The sequence below is a fragment of the Chionomys nivalis genome, chromosome 12 (assembly GCF_950005125.1).
Source record: "Chionomys nivalis chromosome 12, mChiNiv1.1, whole genome shotgun sequence".
Classification (NCBI taxonomy): Eukaryota; Metazoa; Chordata; class Mammalia; order Rodentia; family Cricetidae; genus Chionomys; species Chionomys nivalis.
Window position 1 is genome coordinate 3,085,926 of NC_080097.1, and position 19,907 is coordinate 3,105,832.

A 19,907-nucleotide genomic window follows, 5' to 3' on the forward strand; every position below is an offset into this window, starting at 1 on the left:
GCTTTCTGCAGTGTGCATCTCTAGACGCTTCCCTCTTGCTTCCAGTCAGACCAGTGTAGGCAGCACTTGGATGTAGGTGGCCTGTGGAGCGCATATTCTCAGTCCCTGTGGTGAGGCGGAAGGAGCTTCTGTTGAATTGTTCAGAAGCCAAGTTCTGTAGACTTAGTTACCAGCCCTGTGGCTCCTCTTTAGATGGGGCTGTGGCTCCTCTGTCTGTGCCAAAGTGGGCATGAAGACATTGCCTGCCCCTCGTCCCCTCAGTTCTGCGTCTGTATTCCAGAATGCTTTTCTCCCTGGAAGTTGAGCTGCTGTTCAGAGCTGACAGGTTTGTCAGTGAAGAAATGGGATATGAGCATTCCTGTGTGAAGGCGCGGTGGTTTCTTTGATTTTAGGGACGATGGATAGTGTGTGGTGAGGATGTGACTTGGGAAGGAAGAGCTTTGGTTCCATCTGTGACTTCCTCTCCCCAAAAGGATGGCAGCTCAGTAGACAGTGGGCCCGTGACCCGAGGCCCCAGAGAGACCTGCACTTCCTCATGCATTCTAAACCTGTCTCAGTCCCTACTTTGTACACATGTGAGAGCCTGAAGCTGTTTCTGTAGCTTCCAGCTTGTTGGGTAGGGCTGAGAATCCCCTGGGCTAGCAGTCTTGACTAGGGGAGAAGCTTGCCGAGTTCCGGGTGACCGCTGTGGTAGTTACCCCTACCTGAGCCTGCTGCCCATCACACAGAAAGACAGTGGATCAGACCCTTGGTTTGAAAGAAAATGGCCCCCAAAAGAGTAGCACTGTTAGGGGTATGGCCTTGTTGGAGGAAGTGTGTCCCTGTGGGGTGGGCTGTGAGGTCTTCTACACTCAAGCTATGTTCAGTGTGTACTTCCTGTTGCCTGTGGATCAAGATGTATAACTCTCAGCACCGAGCTGTGAGGTCTTCTACACTCAAGCTATGTTCAGTGTGTACTTCCTGTTGCCTGTGGATCAAGATGTATAACTCTCAGCACCATGTCTGCCTGTGAACGCCATGCTTCCCGCCATGATGATAATGGACTGACCCTCTGAACCTGTGAGCGAGCCACCCCAATTAAATGTTTTCTTTTTAATGTTGTAATGGTCACCATGTCTCTTCACAGCAGTGGAAACTCTGAGACGCCTGTACTGAGGTTATGTTGGAAGAAGGTAGTTTTGTCTGTAATTATAAGACAGTCCTGATTTCCAAGTTGAAAGAGGACTAATTTTTAGAAAATATAGGAAAGAACTTTAATGTTGCACATATAAAGATCACACTCTGGAAATTTAAGTATGGCCAGCGAGAGAGTGTATTCTCACCTCCCTTTCCTCTGTGATAGGGTGGGGGAGAGTGTGACGTTGGCCCAGTAGTGCAAGAGTGTAGGGGAGACCCAGCCAATCACCTTGCTAGCAGGGGGCGGGGTCCCCTGAGGATATTTTAGACTTATAAAGATTGCGGACGCCCGCCCCTGCTGCTTTCCTTTCTCCACAGGAACCTCTGATTCTGTAAGTCTATTTCCCCATTAAAGCTGTATATATTTTTACAATCTGTCTGCATTCATTTACGCTGTGACACAAGAGGCCACATGGGCATTTTGTGTGGGGTGGGTGTTCTGCCTGTACGATCCCCTGTACAGTGGTTGCCGGGTCTGGATGCTGGCCATGGCCAGTTGGAGTCGTTGGGGAGGGATGAGATGGGGTGAGGATACTTAGGGGCCGTCACTGGGACAGCTTGTGTTCTTTCTGAAAAAGGGACTTTATTTTAGCACTCGCAGAGGGTTAAACCTGTGCACGTGTTAGGGTTTGCCCTTGTGAGGCCCTGTGGTGTGGAAGGACCAGGATGGCTCCTAGCTTTGGCACGGTCTCAGCGCGTCCCACGCTGTTTGCTTGTTTCCTAGGGGTGCTGGAGCCTCTTCAGGCCTTCCCTTGCTTTCCCTGTGCCACGTGGACTGCTTTGATCTGTCACTCATGAATGCCAGGTTATTAAAAGAATTTACTATTGGACCGAATTTTCTATTATTTGGCCTAATATTATAAAAGATTTGTTATGACTTGTTCTGTTTTTTGCCAAATGTGCCTCCGCTTTGTAGTCAGGCAATTGTAGTTGGTTCATTGGCAGGGCAGTTGACAGTGGGGCACATTGTAGCCCCTTTCTGCTACCTCCTGAGCCAACAGTTGCTGGGTCTTTAGCCTGGACTTGTCACGATGTGCACAGCGGAATCCGCTCTTAGCTTGGTGAGGTGGACAGTGAGTAGGATCTCTCGACTTTGCTGCTGGGCTTATAGTCGAGGCTCCTGGCGTGCACTTAGCTGGGGGCTCCCAATGTGTTCAAGGTGTGCTCTTCCCCACAGGCAGTCCTAGGCATTTGCTTTCTGAAAACTGCCAGGAGAATTTCCTGTGTGAAGCAAGCTCCCTCTTGGTAGTTAGAGCTGTGCATGATGTCCGACGTCCTTGTGTTTGGATGCTGAGGCAGTCCTCTGTGACCCTTGACCCTTAGATGGCTGTCGGGCCCTGCCTCAGGGTTACATGTGGCTACCATGCAGAGAGAACATGAAGTGGCCTTTCTCCCAGAACCTCTTAGGTATAGTGAAGCAAAGACAGGCGACCTCAATCTGGGCTCTGAACACTAGTTGGGGCAAGGGCGGTCAGTGGGGGCAAGGTCGGTCAGTTGTGCTTGGTGAGCACAGCAAAAGGTCACATCTGGGGCAGGAGGGGAAAGGTCAGGGCTAGTTTCCTGGTCTGCAGAGAGAGTTCCAGGATGGCAGAACTGTTGTGCCAGAGAGACCTTGTCTCGAAAAACAAAAACAAAAAAGAAGAAAAGGAAACTGAACTGACTCTACTGGGTGGGGGGTGGGGAGGTAACGCTAGTTTCCCAGGGTGGTGTTGTAGGCGCGAAGTCAAGGTTCTCTGGCTGCAGCTGCTCAGTGCATCAGGGCCACAGTGAGTTCAGCTAGCCGTATCCCCAGGTCCTGAAAGTGCAACTCTTTCTAGTCACTTCGGTGAGTTAGAGACTTGAGTTTGACAGCGCGTGGGGTGTGAGTGACGGGATCTAACAGCGGCAGTGTCCTCTCTTCCTTTCAGAGTTGGAGCATGGTGTGACTGACCAGGTTGGTCTTAGGAAGACTGTGTGGGTGAATCTGATGTGATGTCACTGTGTGCGGAGAGGAAGGGGTCTACTGGAGGACCTCGGGATGAACTTTAGAGGTCTAGGTGCGTGCGCGCGGTGTGTGCGTGGTATGTGGTGGTGCTGGTGGTATTCCAAGACTCTGGAGACTGGGGATGGGCAGGAAGATCACATGTCTGAACCCAGACTGGACTCTTGAGAAAGACCCGGTCCAGACTCACTCTGGGTGTTGTCCTGTGGAGTTTCTGGGGTGACGTGGCGTGTGGCTTACGTACATCCTTGTACTGAGCTAGGCCCAGCACCTGACACTGTCTCCTGGAGGCAGCTGGCTCTGACCTGGAGTGGGCGCTGGCTAGAAGCTCTGGGCTGCCTTTGGAGCCACAGTGCTTCAGAGGAGACGCAGTAGGTGCTGCCGGATGAAGTAAGTTTGGCGTGTCTGGGCTAGCAGGCTTGATAGCATGTTCTCGAGAGCTTGCCAGGCTCTAAGGAAAGCTCGGTGTGCAGCATTCCTGAAGGATTTAATGTGTGACTCCCTTCTCCCTGGAGATGTCAACGTCCAGGTTCTGGATCACTCTTAAAGTGGTCTCTAGCCTGAGCACTTGAGCCGATGGGGAGACTGGATGTCAAATACTGTGTCTCCCCACGACTCTCCGAGATGGCTTGCTCTTGGAGCTTTGTGGTGGTTTGAAGAGGTTCCTTGAATGTATGGTTTGTCTGCCATTGGAGACAGGGTCTTGAACTCTAGGTTCCCCTTGCTTTCAAATGTTGGGGTGACAGGTGCCTATTGCCAGCCACCTCTGGAAAATGGTTTAAAATGTGGCTGACAGGACAAAGGGCCACGAAACACTAAGACAGTTACTGAAATTTTCTTAGGGTAAAATATAGTTGTTTCCAGGGTGGGGATGCTGTGAGGTTTGTGTGTATTCTACACAGGGAAGGTAGAGCAGTCTAGCACTTGAGAAACCCCGGGAGGTGAACGCTGACTGACATCTGGGTGTCTGTCACTGTGAAGCTTTTCCGTCAGACTTGTGTTGAATCTGTGTGCAGACATTTCTGAGGTTTCTCTGACCTTGGGTGCGGGGGCTCACTTTCCCTGCAGTTAGCTGGGAATTAGGGAGTCATGTGATTCAGCCCTTTCAGAGTGGCCATGACCTTTGCCCTTAGGTCTGGCAGGGTGACCTCTCACGTCCACCTGGTCCTACTTATTGCCTTCCCTGGCTCTATTACCTCTTGGCAGGCTCACAGGTTCAGCACCTCGCTTGGCCTCAGGTCCTGGGGAGACAGCTTCCGCAGCAGCTCGCGGAGCCTCACATTTGGTCTGCCTCACCCTGCTTTCGTTTTATTTTTAAACAAACCTTTATTTTGGACCCCGGGTTTTCTGCCTCAGTCTCTCCAGAGCTGGCACTGCAGGTACGAATCGTCGTGCCCAGCCAGTGCTGAGTCTTTGCAAATGAGCTAGGCCTCAGTGAACCAGCTGGTCTTACGTCCAAGCATTGGTGAGAACAGGGTGATCACTTTAACTCAGACCACACGGGTAGAGCCTGCAAACAGGAGGTTGCGAACATTGGGTGCACACATCAGTCCACAGGGACCTGCTTCACAGAGCAGACCTTAAGGGCAGGCTGAAGAGTAGTGACTGCTGGAGCTTGGAGAGGTGAGGGTGGGTGGGGGAGAAACTCCCGGTGTCTCAGTGTAGGGGGGAAACTGTGGTTGGCCACAGTTAGTTGGAGTTTTCTGCATTGCTAGCGGAGAAGATTTTGAACCTTTTCCCAACCTGAGGGAGTGATGCAGAGGGAGGTGAAATACCAGTTACCTCAGTGTCACCAGTTTGCACTGGAAGTGCCTTGAGATGCCACACTGCTCCATGAATACGTGCAGTTATGGCGCGTGAAGGAAAGTAATAAAGACTTTACGGGGTGAACAGGCCGAGGATACGAGGTCCTTATTTGTAGCTGCTTTCAGGGAAACTGCTAGGAATGCCTCCCAATGGAGATAAAAGGGAAACTGGCCACAGCCACAGGACCTCTCGCATTCCTGGCGGCTTCTCCCTCTCTCCCAGTCCTGTCCTCTCAGTGAGCTCACAGGATGTGTCGGGTAATGGATACCCGTCTAGGGGAGACAGCTGGAGGGGTGCGCTGACCAAATACTCTTCCCCGGTCTCAGGTCTCTTCCGGTAGGCCCCCTCACTCTACGGGAACTCCGCAGGGTTTGCATGCTGACCTTCATCAGCATGTTCTCAGTGTCTCCATTCCAGCTCATAGGATGCCACTCTCATAGTCGGTGACCTCACGCAGCGCCACAGTCTTCAAGGTTGAGAGTTTGCCTTGTGCTGCAGTCCAGCACATCACAAGACTGCTCTTGCCTTGATTCTTGAGGCTGCAGGGCACACTGTCCCCAGGCACACCTTACAGCAGTACAGGCTGGTTCTGATAGGCAGGGCTTGCTTTGATCATTTGCTCCTCTGTTCTTTTGTTCAGGCTTTAACCACAACAGTGGCAGTAAACTGACGGTCATTTGTCCCCTTCTCTCTTAGGAAGTAGCTTAAGAGAGTATCTAATTGATACCCGAGTCCAGAGGGCTAACCTCTGAGAAGCTGGCTATGCGGAGGCTGTGTGCTGGGCGGCGCTGTGTGCTGGGCGAGGTGGATATTTGAGCGTCCTTGAGCATCAGTCAGCTTAGGCCAGTTGAGCTCCAGCTTCAGTGAGACACCCTGCCTCAGAGATAAGGAGAAGGCCAGCCAGATAGTGTAGGAGGCAGAAGCACTTTCTGCTAAGTAGGCCAAGTTCTTGTCTGTTGTTTTCTGACCTGTCTGCTGTTGTGCAAGGACACTTGTATGCACATAGTCCTTCTGTAGACTGTGAATATATATTCCTCTTAGTGGTTATAATAAAACTGAATTTACCTATAGCCAGGCTGAATAAGGCTAGGCGGGAAAGCTAAATGGAGATCAGGGAGAGCAAAGGGCGGAGTCAAGAGATGGGAGCCCAGCCGCCAGAGGAACACATCCTGTGCCTGCAGTGAGCATCAGAGCGGTTCTCTCTTGCACATGGGCTGTGTGGCCTGGAGAGGAGGATGAGCTGGCTCCCCCTGTGTTGCTGTGCACTCAGCTGCTTAAAACTGACCAGGGGACCCCCGCCCTCCCTGTGCAGCAGTCAGGGCCCCTTCTCTGTGTGGGTGACCAGGGGACCCCGCCCTCCCCGTGCGGCAGTCAGTCTTCTCCAGCATAAGCTGCATTCCAGATTGTGTGGCACAGCTGCCATGGTTGTCCAGACATGGTTGTTTTCTGCATAGTAAATTTCAAAGGAAAGCAGTTACCCTCGTCCTGGAGAAAATCAGAATGACTTGTGGAATCCGTGATGTCGTCACAGCGACGGGAGACAAAGCAGAGACCGTCTCTTGCTCCTGGTGGACTTAACAGCAGCATGGGGATCTTGCTTTGGGATCACGAGGGAATGCTTACTTCACCGTCAGTTATGGGGCAGGCTCAGTGCCAAGGAGTTTATAAACTGTGCTGTCTCTGAGGCTGGGCCCAGAATTATTTCTCTCCTGAACACACTGCTAGTGGAATTGAAGAAGGTCCCTGGAGACATGTGGCAGCTCTGCTTGGAGTTTTTATCTAAAAGACTGAATAGAAATAAAACTCCACTTAGGCTAAATATTTTACAGAAATGCAGCTGTTTTCAGGGTGATATTACCTATAACTTAAATATTAATGAACTTTGTAGTTCTTTTTATTCCAACACATTCATGTTTTGCATATGTAAACCTCAGTGGTGCCGCACGCTCTCTGTTCCAAAACTGTTGTGCTCCTGAGACATGGTGTGTAGTAGGGAGTCGAATATTAACTATTATACGGTGGTTGCCTGCTGAAGAGAAGGCTTAGTTCTAGGGTGTCCCGCAGTGCAGCGCCGTGCTCAGACTGGAGGCTGGACGACATCTGTTATGAATATACCGAATGGATGGCCGGACAAGACCCTTTGTCTAAGACTCCCCAGAGGCTCCCTGCTAGGTTTTCAGTGCCCTAGTGGTCCCTGGGCAATGTGTTAAGTATGGCGGTACTAGACTGTATGTAATCCCAGGAGTTCAAGGTCATCACCAGCTACACAGTTTGAGGTCTTCCTAGGCAAGGTGGCCTTTCTTTCAAAAACCCAAAAGCATCTGGAGGAACAGACAAAAGTCTCAATTCTAAAACAAGCTGAGCCAAACTTTAGAGGTAGGAGGTGGCTCAGTGGTTAAGAGTGTTTGTTTATCAGTATGTAATAACCTTATCCCCTGTTTATTTGTGTGCGATAACTCCGCCTCCTTGTTTAACTGTGTGTGATAACCCCACCTCCTTGTTTAATCTGTGTGATAACCCCACCTTCTTGTTTAATCTGTGTGATAACCCCGCCTCTTGTTTAACTGTGTGTGATAACCCCACCTTCTTATCACAAACATTTCTGAGCTCCCCCCCCCCCCCCCCAAACACAGAATAATCAGTGATTAATACTCGCCTTAGTTTCTGGGCTGCCACATCAGAGTACATAGCAGTCCTAATTGCCGAAATTGGAAATCGGAGGTGCTTCACAGTCGGGAATGTATGGTGACACCACAGAGTGCCGCCTACACAGTTTGGCTTAGAGAATTCTGATGAGTGTCAGTCAGAATACAGGCGCATCCAACTTACGATGAAAACCCCGTCAGATTGTGTGTGTGCGATGTGTGCACACCGTTAGATGAAGAATGTTCAGGCTGGGGCTCTTCTGTAAGATCTCCTACTCCACAAATCCCACACACATCTGACCTCAAGCCCTTTCCAGTAATGGATGGTCGGCGTGTTCCACAAACATCACCCCATGGTGTAAACAGAGATCGTGTTTTCTTTCCCAGTCGCCCAGACCCAAATAATCACACAGAAACTAGTAATTACAACACTGTTTGGCCATGGCTCAGACGTGTTCCTAGCTAGCTCTTACATCATAAATTAGCCCATTTTTATTCATCTGTGTATCACTGTGGCCTACTGGTAATTCTTGACATCCTTCTCCTTTGGTGGCTACATGGCATCTCCTCAACCCCGCCTACTCTCTCTGTGTGTCTCTGTTTGGATTTCTGTATAGCTTTACTCTGCTGAGCAACTGGCCAAAACAGCTTTATTCATAACAACAGCAACACATGTACAGAAGGAATCCCAGACCACCACAGTTCTGGAGGCTGGATGTGGGGGACCATGGCTCGGCAGGTTTGTTTGCTTCTCCTCCTGTCCTTGTGAGATCTGCACTTTGTGCTGTGTCCTCATGGACTTTTCTAGTGACACCATGCAGACTGAATCACTGCCATCCTGATATTCTCGTTGTTACTTCATCCTCCCCTTTCAAAGATGCTGTTTCCAAATACAGCCATGTTCTGGGGTATGGGGGCGAGTGGGTTAGTGTAGCTGGAGTTTTAGGGCGAAAGGCCCAGCTCGCTCTGCTCAGCGGGCCCAGTCTCAGCCTCCCCGCCCCCCACTGAACCAGAACAAGAAAGTAACAGTAAATGCCAGATAAAGAGGTCCAGTGACCCAAAGTTAACCTTTGGGGTTCTGTCCTGGGCTTTAGGTTTAAAAGAAGGAAGAACTGGGGCCAAGGGCAAGGAGGATGTGTGATTAAGAAGTCTGGTTGATCTTTAACTCAGATTTGGTTCTGCAAAATAGTCCAGAAGTTATCATGTTGTCTCTGAGGGGAGCAGCCTTGTCCTAAGGAAGAATGGACCTCGTTCTAGAGTACAGGCTCCTGTCACAGGTCAGCGGGCAGGCAGTCTTTTCTGCTTCTGGACAGACAGGGAGATATGGGGTAGGACAGGTGTCATTGGCTTTGAGATGAGTGATTTCCTTGAATTGAATCAAGCAGAAATCTGACAAAATAGGCTGAGTTTCCTGAGTTTTCAGGTCAAAGCCTGGGCTGTGTCAGCCCCAGAAGTCTGGGTTTCATATCCTGGTCCCATGAACCAACTAAAGACACAGTAGTGAGAGGTGGAGAAAGGGCAGTGAAACCCAGCCCCATTGCCTTATGTCTGCCTTTGAGCCTGGGAACTGACGTGTTTAGATTTAAGGGAAGGCGAGAGGCGCACACAACTGAGCAGTCTTGTCAGAGGTGTGGTCTCACCCGTCACAGGCTCTGCCACTGTCTTAACTCCATGGTGTCCTGCAAGGTGGCCTGATGAATAGTCTGTGGATCTCTTCCTGTCAGACAGGCTCCTCCTCCTGGCAGGCTTGAGATGGGGTGGGGGGAAGAGTATCTTCCTGTCAGACAGGCTCCTCCTCCTGGCAGGCTTGAGATGGGGGGGGGGTGTATCTTCCTGTCAGACAGGCTCCTCCTCCTGGCAGGCATGAGATGCGGGGTGGGGGGGGGAGAGTATCTATTCTAAGATACCTTCTCCTGTTCCAGACTGTCACAGACACACATGACCTGGGGAAGTGTCTCTCTAAGATACCTTCTCCTGTTCCAGACTGTCACAGACACACATGACTGGGGGAAGTGCCTATCTAAGATACCTTCTCCTGTTCTAGTCCGTCACAGACACACATAAAATGGAGGAAGAAATGCCAGGTCATCTGCTTCTAATTACCTTGTAGACAGGTAATTTTATTTATTTATTTATTTATTTATTTATTTATTTTATTTTTACGTAAATAGCTTCTAAGTGCCTATTATACTAGGATTTCAGAGGGTGAGGTGGGGGCATGTATTAGGGTTTCTATTGCTGTGAGGAGACACTCTTATAAAGGAAAAACATGTAATTGGGGTGTCTTACAGTTTCAGGGGTTAGTCCATTATCGTCATGGTGCTGGAGAGGGAGCTGAGAGTTCTGCATCTTGCACAGGCAACAGGAAGTGGTCTGTCTCTCTGGGAATAGCTTGAGCATAGGCAGGACCTCAAAGCCCGCCCCCACAGTGATATACTTCCAACAAGGCCATATCCTCTCTAACAAGGCCACATCTCCTGATGGTGCCCCTCCCTTTGAGCACTTTCAAACCACCCCAGGGGCATGAAATTAGCACTTTGGGGGAGCTAAGGTGGGAGGGTTCTAAGTTCCAGGACAGTATTAGTGAGCTGTGACTTCACCTTAAAACATCAACCCGCCAGCTAACCTAACCCAAACAGCAGCAATGCAAATGCCCTGTGTGGTGCAGGCAGGGTGAGCACTTGGACATTGCTGGAGGCTGTGGTTTACAGTGTCTACAAGTGTAATCAGTGGTCATCTACCTGTTAAAATTGAGCTGGATTTTCTGATCAGTTCTTATGGGAGATTGATGGTTATGTGAGTTCTTCAGTGACTCCTGATTGGTCTCAGACTAATCTATGCTGTCTGTAGGGCTAGGACTAGTTATGGCAAAAGACAAACTCTCTGATGGTGTCTGTAGGGTGAGGACTAGTTATGACAAGGGACACAAACCCTCTAATGTCTGTAGGACTAGGACTAGTTATGACAAGGGACACAAACCCTCTGATGATGTCTGTAGGGCTAGGACTAGTTATGACAAGGGACACAAACCCTTTGATGGTGTCTGTAGGGCTAGGACTAGTTATGGCAAGGGACACAAACCCTTCATGGTTTCTAGAGATGCTTTCTAGGAAAGTTTCAGTGGAAAAGAAAGTATGCCCCTGTGAGTAGGGTGTTAGCATTTTATTTTGTTAAACGGGATTTTTACAGTGTGTGTGTGCACACGCCTGTACATGCGTGGACCATTTCTCTGAGGGATGCAAGATACCACGGTAATTTGACAGTCCTGTGGTTGGCAGCTTGGGGGCTGTGGGTGGCAGGGAAGCTCCTTACTGTATATATACTTTGGTACTTTAAGAATAATTTTTGACTCCTAAGTTGACTTAGTAAGCAGATTATTGAGTAGTGATCTTATTTCCCTGAGAAGAGGGTCACTGATGGTTTACATGGAAGCTACCGTAAAAAATTATTCTGTAAACTTTGTTGTCCTCGCCGTTGACCTGCTTGTGTGTTTTGTGGCGTTCACGTCCCACTAGGAACATTTTTTATGAAGTCTGAGGTTAGTGGTCCTCCTGAGTAGTCCAGCACAGGCTCCACAGACTTCCTCACCCCGACTGAGGCCTCTGGTGAAGATGAGTCATTTTCAGGTTGCGTTTTGCTTTGAACCGTTTGATCTGGTTAATTGGGCCAGTTTGGTTTCACCAGGTTATTTCCAGGCGTTTGTGGGTGCTGACGTGACTGGTGTTTGCTTAGTGAACTTCAGAGTGCTTTCATTTCATTATCTCTGGGTCACACGAACTGTGAAGTTTGAGTTACTGAGGGAGGGGTGTGTGTGAGAGAGAGAGACAGAGAGAGAACACATCTCCTATCTCCTGCCTGGAACCCTTGCAGCATAGGCTGGCCTTGAACTCATGGTGGTCTGTGTGCCCCGTCCCCCAGGAGTTGGCACTATGGAGTGAGTCCCTGCTCCACGCCCAGGCTACCTTCCAGCTCAGTTTGGCAGGGTTGCTCTTGTGTGGCATTGGGGGATTGAGAGGTAGTGAGTAAGGCTGTGGGGAGGACGCTGCCAGCGTTCAGGGCGGCCGAGTGGCCACTCTGCTTGCTCACCTTCTGGTTGCCGAGACAGGTTAGCCCTCTTCTTGGTGGGGCGAGAGTGGAGTGAGGAGACGCTGGTGCTTTGGACCCTTGGTGTTCTCAGGTGCAGCCGCTCTGCTGGGCCCTGTGCCTGGGCAGTGCCCTGCCTGGTCCAGGAGGAAGCGGGACAGAAATGGGGTGCTCATCTTTCTGTATCTTCTTGGCCTTTAACCACTCGGCTGTTAAGTCCCTGGTAGTCTTGGGATGACAGAAACTGTCCCAGTGCCCCCTGTGTATCTGGAGTGTTTGGTTTCCTTGGTGGACAGGTTCAGGAGGAGAGCGGGAGCTGTGGGCAGCTGTGGGAGGTGGCCCTTTGAGAGGTCTGAGGGGCAAGGACATCGTCACTGGGTTTTGTTTTTTAGGAAGAATTGGGGTGACAGCAGAAAGGTTGCACAGTGGGGTGGACACTGGGTAGGGTGGAGGAGGGGGTTGGGAAAGGGGTGGGGTCAAGGCTGCCTAGAGCTTGTTTGGCTGCTAACAAACCTAAAGACTGGGAAACGAGAGATTGGGAGCTCAGTCAAACCAGTCCAGTCATGAAGCCATGAAGGAAGAGACCCAGGGCCACTTAGGAAACCAGGCGGCTCCATTCACCCCTCGTTCAGAAAGCAGCTTCCCTGCAGGAAGAGTGAGCTGAGGGATGTCTGCCCACAAGCTTGTTTGTGGGAGGAGGTTCGGGTTTTCTTGAATGTGTTGGGGGATTATTTTTGTTCATTTGAGGACAATTTCGCACTGTCGCCTTGATGGTCTATAATTTACTCAGTAGCCAAGACTATCCTTGAACTCACTGCCTCTGGTTCCCAAGCTGTGTGCCCAGAGCCACCGTGTTGCTGTCTTTCCTCTCCCCTCCTCTCCTGAGTCGACGCACACACTGGCATTTCCACAGCCTCACGCTTGTCCTTGCCCATCCTTCTACCTAAGTTTCTTAAGATCCTTCTTCAAATAGCCCTGACGGGAAGACTTGAATAAACACCGTGTGTGTGACACAGTGCGGATCCCAGCACGTCTCCAGCCTGTCCTTGCCTTTGTATATAAATAATCCAGCATCTTAAAGGCTTAGGAAAATACTCTTCATGCACTGGCTTCAGACGGCAGAATTTGCTGAAGTTCTAAAAGGACCTTTTGCTCACGTGGTCTGTGCATTAGTACCTCCCTGACAGTCACATACAGTCAGCATGTTACCTCCATGACAGTCACATATGACCCGCATGTCAACTCCCTGACAGTCATATATGGTCAGTATGTCACCTCCCTGACAGTCACATACGACCCGCATGTCACCTCCCCGACAGTCACATACGGTCAGCATGTCACCTCCCCGACAGTCACATACGGTCAGCATGTCACATACGACCCGCATGTCACCTCCCCGACAGTCACATACGGTCAGCATGTCACCTCCCCGACAGTCACATACGGTCAGCATGTCACATACGACCCGCATGTCACCTCCCCGACAGTCACATACGGTCAGCATGTCACATACGACCCGCATGTCACCTCCCCGACAGTCACATACGACCTGCATGTCACCTCCCCAACAGTCACATACGGTCAGCATGTCACCTCCCCAACAGTCACATACGGTCAGCATGTCACCTCCCCAACAGTCACATACGGTCAGCATGTCACCTCCCCAACAGTCACATACGGTCAGCATGTCACCTCCCTGACAGTCACATACGGCCAGCATGTCACCTCCCCGACAGTCACATACGGTCAGCATGTCACCTCCCCGACAGTCACATACGGTCAGCATGTCACATACGACCCGCATGTCACCTCCCCAACAGTCACATACGGTCAGCATGTCACATACGACCCGCATGTCACCTCCCCGACAGTCACATACGGTCAGCATGTCACCTCCCCAACAGTCACATACGACCTGCATGTCACCTCCCCGACAGTCACATACGGTCAGCATGTCACCTCCCAGACAGTCACATACGGCCAGCATGTCACCTCCCAGACAGTCACATACGGCCAGCATGTCACCTCCCCGACAGTCACATACGACCTGCATGTCACCTCCTGACAGTCACATACGACCCGCATGTCACCTCCCTCTCATGGTGAGGACTATGGTCACCTAACTGTTCCCTCATGTGCCTCAATTTGTTGTTATGCTGAAGTGGATCAGAAATGAACGCCAGATACATGATCATTGATTCAAGACAAGAAGAGAGAAGGCAGGTGAAGTGGGGAGGGGACTTCAGTGGTGCAGCCCTGTCCCGAAGGATGGGAGCTCAGGAAGGTGCTTCTGTGTGTGCACCCCACCCTCATGAGCACAAGCACTTCATGATGGAGTAAGCAGGGAAGGCTGCCGCCTTAGCTGTGGTCCTTACCCTGGATCCTTAGGGCCCTGATTCAGGACCCTGTGCAAATGGCAGAGTAGCTTCAAGAGAGCCCTGGAAGGCAGAGTCACACACAGGTACATCAGGGCTGAAGAGAGAGACTATTAGGTGACTCTGGGTGTGTTGGATCCAAAGCCACCTTAGGGTTCATGGGCCGAGCGTGTGCTCTTCCCTTTGCTCATGGGGGCTTGAGAAGTTGGGTGTCGAGCTGCTGTGGTGATGGTGGACCGGAAGTGTCCTGTTCCTGACTGCTGCATACAAACCCTGACTTGGCTCCAGGTCCTCAAAGTGGGCTGTGTGAGGGTGCCCAGTGGGGTAGTTTCAAGACGGAAGTGCCCTCAGTCCTCTTGTCCAGCAGGGATCCAGGCCAGTGCTGTGCTCAAGGTCATAGTGCAAGAGGGTTTGTGTCCAATTGTCATTTGCACACTTGCTTTGGTGTTTATAGAAATGTGTGAGTCCAACATAATAACCGTCTTCTTTCCGATTGCTTAAATACTTTTTCTAGTTTTGTTTTAAAACTAACTCCCCCCTCTTTGTTCTGCTTCTGTAGGATACTAAATTATGGATAATAATGGAATATCTTGGCGGAGGCTCTGCCCTGGATCTGGTAAGTATCACTGTAGCTCTGCAGCACAACTCAACCTGTTCCCCCTGGCCGTACAACACACCTCAGCCTGTTCCCCTGTGGCTGTGCAACACGCCTCAGCCTGTTCCCCTGTGCCTGTGCAACACGCCTCAGCCTGTTCCCCTGCGGCTGTGCAACACGCCTCAGCCTCTTCCCCCGTGGCTGTGCAACACACCTCAGCCTGTTCTCCGTGGCCATACAACACACCTCAGCCCGTTCCCCTGTGGCTGTGCAGCACACCTCAGCCTGTTCTCCGTGGCCATACAACACACCTCAGCCTGTTCTCCGTGGCCATACAACACACCTCAGCCTGTTCCCCCGTGGCCATACAACACACCTCAGCCTGTTCCCCTGTGGCTGTGCAGCACACCCTCAGCCTGTCCCCGTGGCCATACAACACACCTCAGCCTGTTCTTACTCATTGTTGGTTTGATCAGGAATTCTTTATCCATTTCACTTCTTTTAAGGAAACATAAAACTATTCCTAACCTGTTTTTGTTTCTTATACAGAATTTAAAATTATAGTGCTGTTTTGAAAGCACTGGGGGAGAGGGTTGCTTTGTGATAAATCAGTAAATTAATCTTCAGAGCAATGAAGACTTTTTTCTGTGGTTGATTATTTTATATTAGAGCTAGTGTATTTTTCAGATCAAAATCATCACCCTCTGGTAGAGTAGCTATTACTACTGTAATAGCCACCATGGGTTTTTGGTTCTGTTTTTTAAAGTTTTATGTGTATGGGTGTTGTGCCTGCATACATGCCAGTATGCCTCTTCCATGCCTAGTGCCTGCAGGGTCCCGAAGAGGGCTTTGGATCCCTGGGAACTGAAGTAACAGGCACTTGTGAGTCTCTGTGGAGGTGCTGGGGAGGGAGCCCCCTGTGTTCTAGAAGAGCAACAAGAGCTCCTAATTGCTGGACCTTCTCTCCAGCCTGCTGCCGTGGTTCTTATGTTTCAGATGGGAACAGCTCCCAGCCTAAGCTCATCACATTTTCATTCCCAGAGTCGGGGCAGAATCTGATTATTGAGGTTTGGCATCAAGCAAGATGTCGCACACACGACCACCTTTGATCTTGCCCATAGTGCACCAGGATGGAGCAGGCCTAACCTAGTAATCTCCTTCTGGAGAAAATAGTGCCTTACTGTTGACTGAGTGTTTCCTGTTCTGCCTGGTTTCTGTCCTCCCACCAGGTCCCAAAGAAACCACACAGAGGTCTATATTAATTATAAACTGATTGGCCCATTAGTTCAGGCTTCTTATTAACTCTTATAACTTATATTAATCCATTATTCTTATGTATGTTAGCCACATGGCTTGGTACCTTTTTCAGCGGGGCAATCACATCTTTTTCTGTGGTTGGGACAGGACTGGGGAGGAATGGACTTCCTCCTTCCCAGAATCCTCCTGTTCTCATTGACCCGCCTCTGCTTCCTGTCTGGCTGTCTCAACTATACTTCCTGCCTCTCTACTGGCCAATCAGCGTTTATTTAAAACATAATTGACAGAATACAGACAATTGTCTTGCACCATTACACGGCAGCCCACAGGGAGGGCCATGGACATTTTTAGGAGATGCTCTTTCGTGCTGGGCTTTGCAGAGCATGCGCAGATGAGCAGCCCCATAGCGTGGAGCTTCTGTGTGTCTGAACACTGTTGCCCAGCGCTTGTGCTCCGCTTCTCTCATGTCCACGCAGTAAAAGTAGCGTGGCTGGGGCCTGAGGAGATGTCAGCTGGCGGCAAAGTGTGTGTCGTGGAGCTCGAGGACCTGAATTCAGATCCCCATCACACACGGAAAAGCTGACTCCAGAAGCCGCACAGTGGTGGCGCACACCTTTAATCCCAGCACTTGGGAGGCAGAGACAGGTGGATCTCTGTGAGTTCGAGGTCAACCTGGGCTACAAAAGCTAGTTTCAGGACAGGCTCCAAAGCTACAGCAAAACCCTGTCTCAAAAAAGGAAAAGCTGACACCAGAGATTGTATCTCGGAGTGGCAAGGTTCAGGCAGAACGAGCCCTGGCTCGCCGATCAGCTTAGTCTAGTCAGATCAGTGTGAGACCTGATGGAGAAAGGGGTTGAGGGTAATATCCAGACGAGCACGTACACACAGCACATGAATGCGATTGTGCTCTTCTGACCCCTGTCCATGCTTGTGAGTGGCCGCCCCCAGTTGCCTGGATCCTTCAGTTTAGCAGTGGAGGTGAGGTGAGGTGAGTCGTCCGTGATGAGTGATGGCTGAGAGCTGAAGGAGGCTCAGCAGGTTTTCTCGGGAAAGCCGTCCCCCCCAGCCTACCTCGAGAGCTGTTTCTTTTTTATGATGCCACCACCAGGTAGTTTCCTGAGAGGACAGACTCCTAAAACGACATGTCGCCAGAAAGCTAATGCACCTTGAAAATCCCACATTGTTGTTAACGATACGGATTGCTTACAATACTGTTCAGAGCAAAGATTTCAGGGAAAAGTTAATACACAAGGCTAAGCTGTGGTATCAAAATGGGAAAAACCCCAGCTGAATATATTTTATGGTCCTTTCTATAAATACCCACACAGCAAAAAACCCAGCTTTTCATTTTTTTCACTCTTGGTAATGCAGGGATATAGACAGCCCTTCCTTTTGTGCAGTTGGAGTTACTGCTGCCCACAGTGGATTTGATTTGTGGCTCGCAGTGTGTCAGCGTGCTCATTCGTAGCTCTACAGTAACTGCTGTCTGTGCAGCTGTAGAGTGTGCTGGCCACTTTAAATTCTGCATGTGGTTTGAGGGTCCCTGTGAATGGGCGTGGACCGTCCGTGGCTGCCCCTGGTGGAGTGGCCCAGAGAGACCTTTTCTGAGGGTGGCAGCGGAAACCAGTGGTTCCACTGATAGGGCAGCTCATACGTTGAGGACCACGAGCATGAAACAGGCATGAATTTGACTTTGAACGTGCTCAATTGGTTGACTTTTTTTAAAGTTAACAATAAATAATAAAATATTTGTAGGACCTCCACCCCTAGTTCCACTCTTGAGTTCTTTGGCATCTACTCTGGAATCTTCTGTGAGTCATCTCTGACAGGTCCAGCTGCCTCCAGGATGCCTGCCATGACTTAGAGAGCTGTTCACACCCTGTAATCCAGGCCTTAGTAACGTGCTGCGGAAGATCATGCATGCACTCACGCGTGCGCACACACACACTCACACACACACACACACACACACACACACACACACACACACACCATCCAGCCTTCCTATGTAGAGCTGCACGTGAGGACACACAGGGAGGGTGGAGCTGATGAAGGTTCGCGAAGCTCTGCGAGGAAAGGTTGTCGTTGATGGAAAGATGAGGCGGTCTGCTGCCGGGGAGCCTAAGGGCCAGCCCGGGAATCTAATTATGAAGGGACGTGGCTGTATAAAGACTTACTTAATCAGACAGAGATGTTTGACAAACTTAAAAATGAGTGTACAACATGGTTTTGAAAAACAAGGCAGAATTTCGGGGGATATTTAGGGTGAGCTGCTGTTAGTAGCCTGGAGCAGCATTTCTGACAAGGTGGAAATGGATTTCCTCCCACACATACCATCACTTAGGGCTTTCCATGGTTTTGTTCACAGTCAAGGTTAGGAGTGGACATGTGTCTCGTCCATGGTGAGAATGAAGTCATCAGGCCGCACGATGCTTCTGTAGAACCCAAGAACATGGTCTATAGTTGGGTAGGTGTGTGATCTGTCCAGCAGAGGAAGAATGGAGGATGTGTGTGTGTGTGTATATGTGTGTGTACGGGGTGGGGGGGGGTTAGGAATCACCCGTGGATGGGATGTAGTGCATTTGGAGGGTGAGTGTGTGTGTGTGTGTGTGTGTGTGTGTGTGTGTGTGTGTGTGTGTGTGAAGGTATTAGGAATCACCCTTGGAGGGTGTGTGTGTGTGAAGGTATTAGGAATCACCCGTGGATGGGATGTAGTGCATTTCGAGGGTGTGTGTGTGTGTGAGTGTGAAAGTATTAGGAATCACCCGTGGATGGGATGTAGTCCATTTTCCCATTGTGGTCACTTTTCTGCTGTGCTGAAACACCATGATCAAAAGCAACTTAAAGGAACTCAAAAGCAACTCAAAGTTGTGTTGGCTGATGGTTCCAGGGTACGAGTGCATCACAGAAGGGAGGCCCACAGTGAGCAGTAGGCACGGGGGCAGGAACAGGCAGCTGAGGGCCTGGTGTGCTGGGCTGAGATCTTGTTGCAGACTCAGGCCCTGAGTTCTGGTGTGAGAACGACAGATGGGAGAAGCACCTCTGTCTTCATCTTCTCCTCAGGGGCTAGAGCAAGGTGTTTTCTTCAGTCTGAGGATTAAATCTGGTGCATTCCATGAACACAGAAGAACAGACATGGAGGAAGCAAGCACTTGCGTGTCAGTGTGTTCTAGACCACGGTCTTTGGAACGGGTTTCAATATGTTTTCTAGGGGGAAAAAAAAGAGGCTCTTGGTCAGATAACTGGAAAAAATTATGCTCTGCAGAGCAGTACAAATGGTGCTGTTCTCATCGGAGCACAGTGTCTCGACTAGAATTGGCAGTGATTTCCCGGCAGGCCAGTCGACCCCACACTTTGATTTTCTCTACATATATAATCTCATGAAGGAGAGCTGAGAGATGCTTGCTCATTCTCTTCTGTTCTAAATGAAAGAAGCCAGAGAGGCTCAGGTGCTAGGCCGCCAGGAGCAGGGCCTCTGGGGTGAGCCAGAAAGCTGTGCCAGGCATGGTTGGACTGCGGTGCAGGTGTCTCTTAGGGTTCTCTGGAGGAGACCCGACAGTGGACCAGCTGATCCAGCAGTGACTGCCTGTGTGTGGACAGTTGTTCAGCCCCGAGGCCGAGTTGGCCAAAGAGAGGTTTCCGAACCATGTCCTTCATCTAGACAGCCAGCAGGAAGTGTGACTCGGGTCTTTCCGCCTCAGAGGCCTGGATTAAAGGTGTGCCTTCTCATCTCAAAGATCTGGATTAGAAGCAGATTGAAATGATTTAATTCTGATTATTTAATCAAGTGATTTAATTAATCAGAAATCCCTCGCAGGTGTGCCCAACCATTCTTTGGGTTTTAGTTCCTTTCAGATGTAGTCAAGTTGACAACGAAAAGAGCCATCACAGTGACCAAAGGCCTCAATGGGCACCCATACTGGGCCACACATGTCCTTTTGGGATGTCAAAAAGGTGTCAGCAAAGTCATGAGATGTGCAGTGACTCCC

The 19,907-nt window shown here is 50.2% G+C and overlaps 1 protein-coding gene across 2 annotated transcripts in view; it reads left to right on the forward strand.

Annotated features, from left to right (window-relative positions):
• Window positions 1–19,907, forward strand: part of Stk24 (serine/threonine kinase 24) — a 266,096-nt gene that overhangs the window by 51,696 nt on the left and 194,493 nt on the right. For both annotated transcript variants that reach the window (XR_009058110.1, XM_057785937.1), the window contains exon 3: window positions 14,626–14,682. Coding sequence is in view for 1 of the 2 variants with exons in the window: in XM_057785937.1 (XP_057641920.1) it covers window positions 14,626–14,682 (57 nt within the window). In the remaining variant the exon portion in view is untranslated. The remainder of the gene's footprint in view (window positions 1–14,625; window positions 14,683–19,907) is intronic.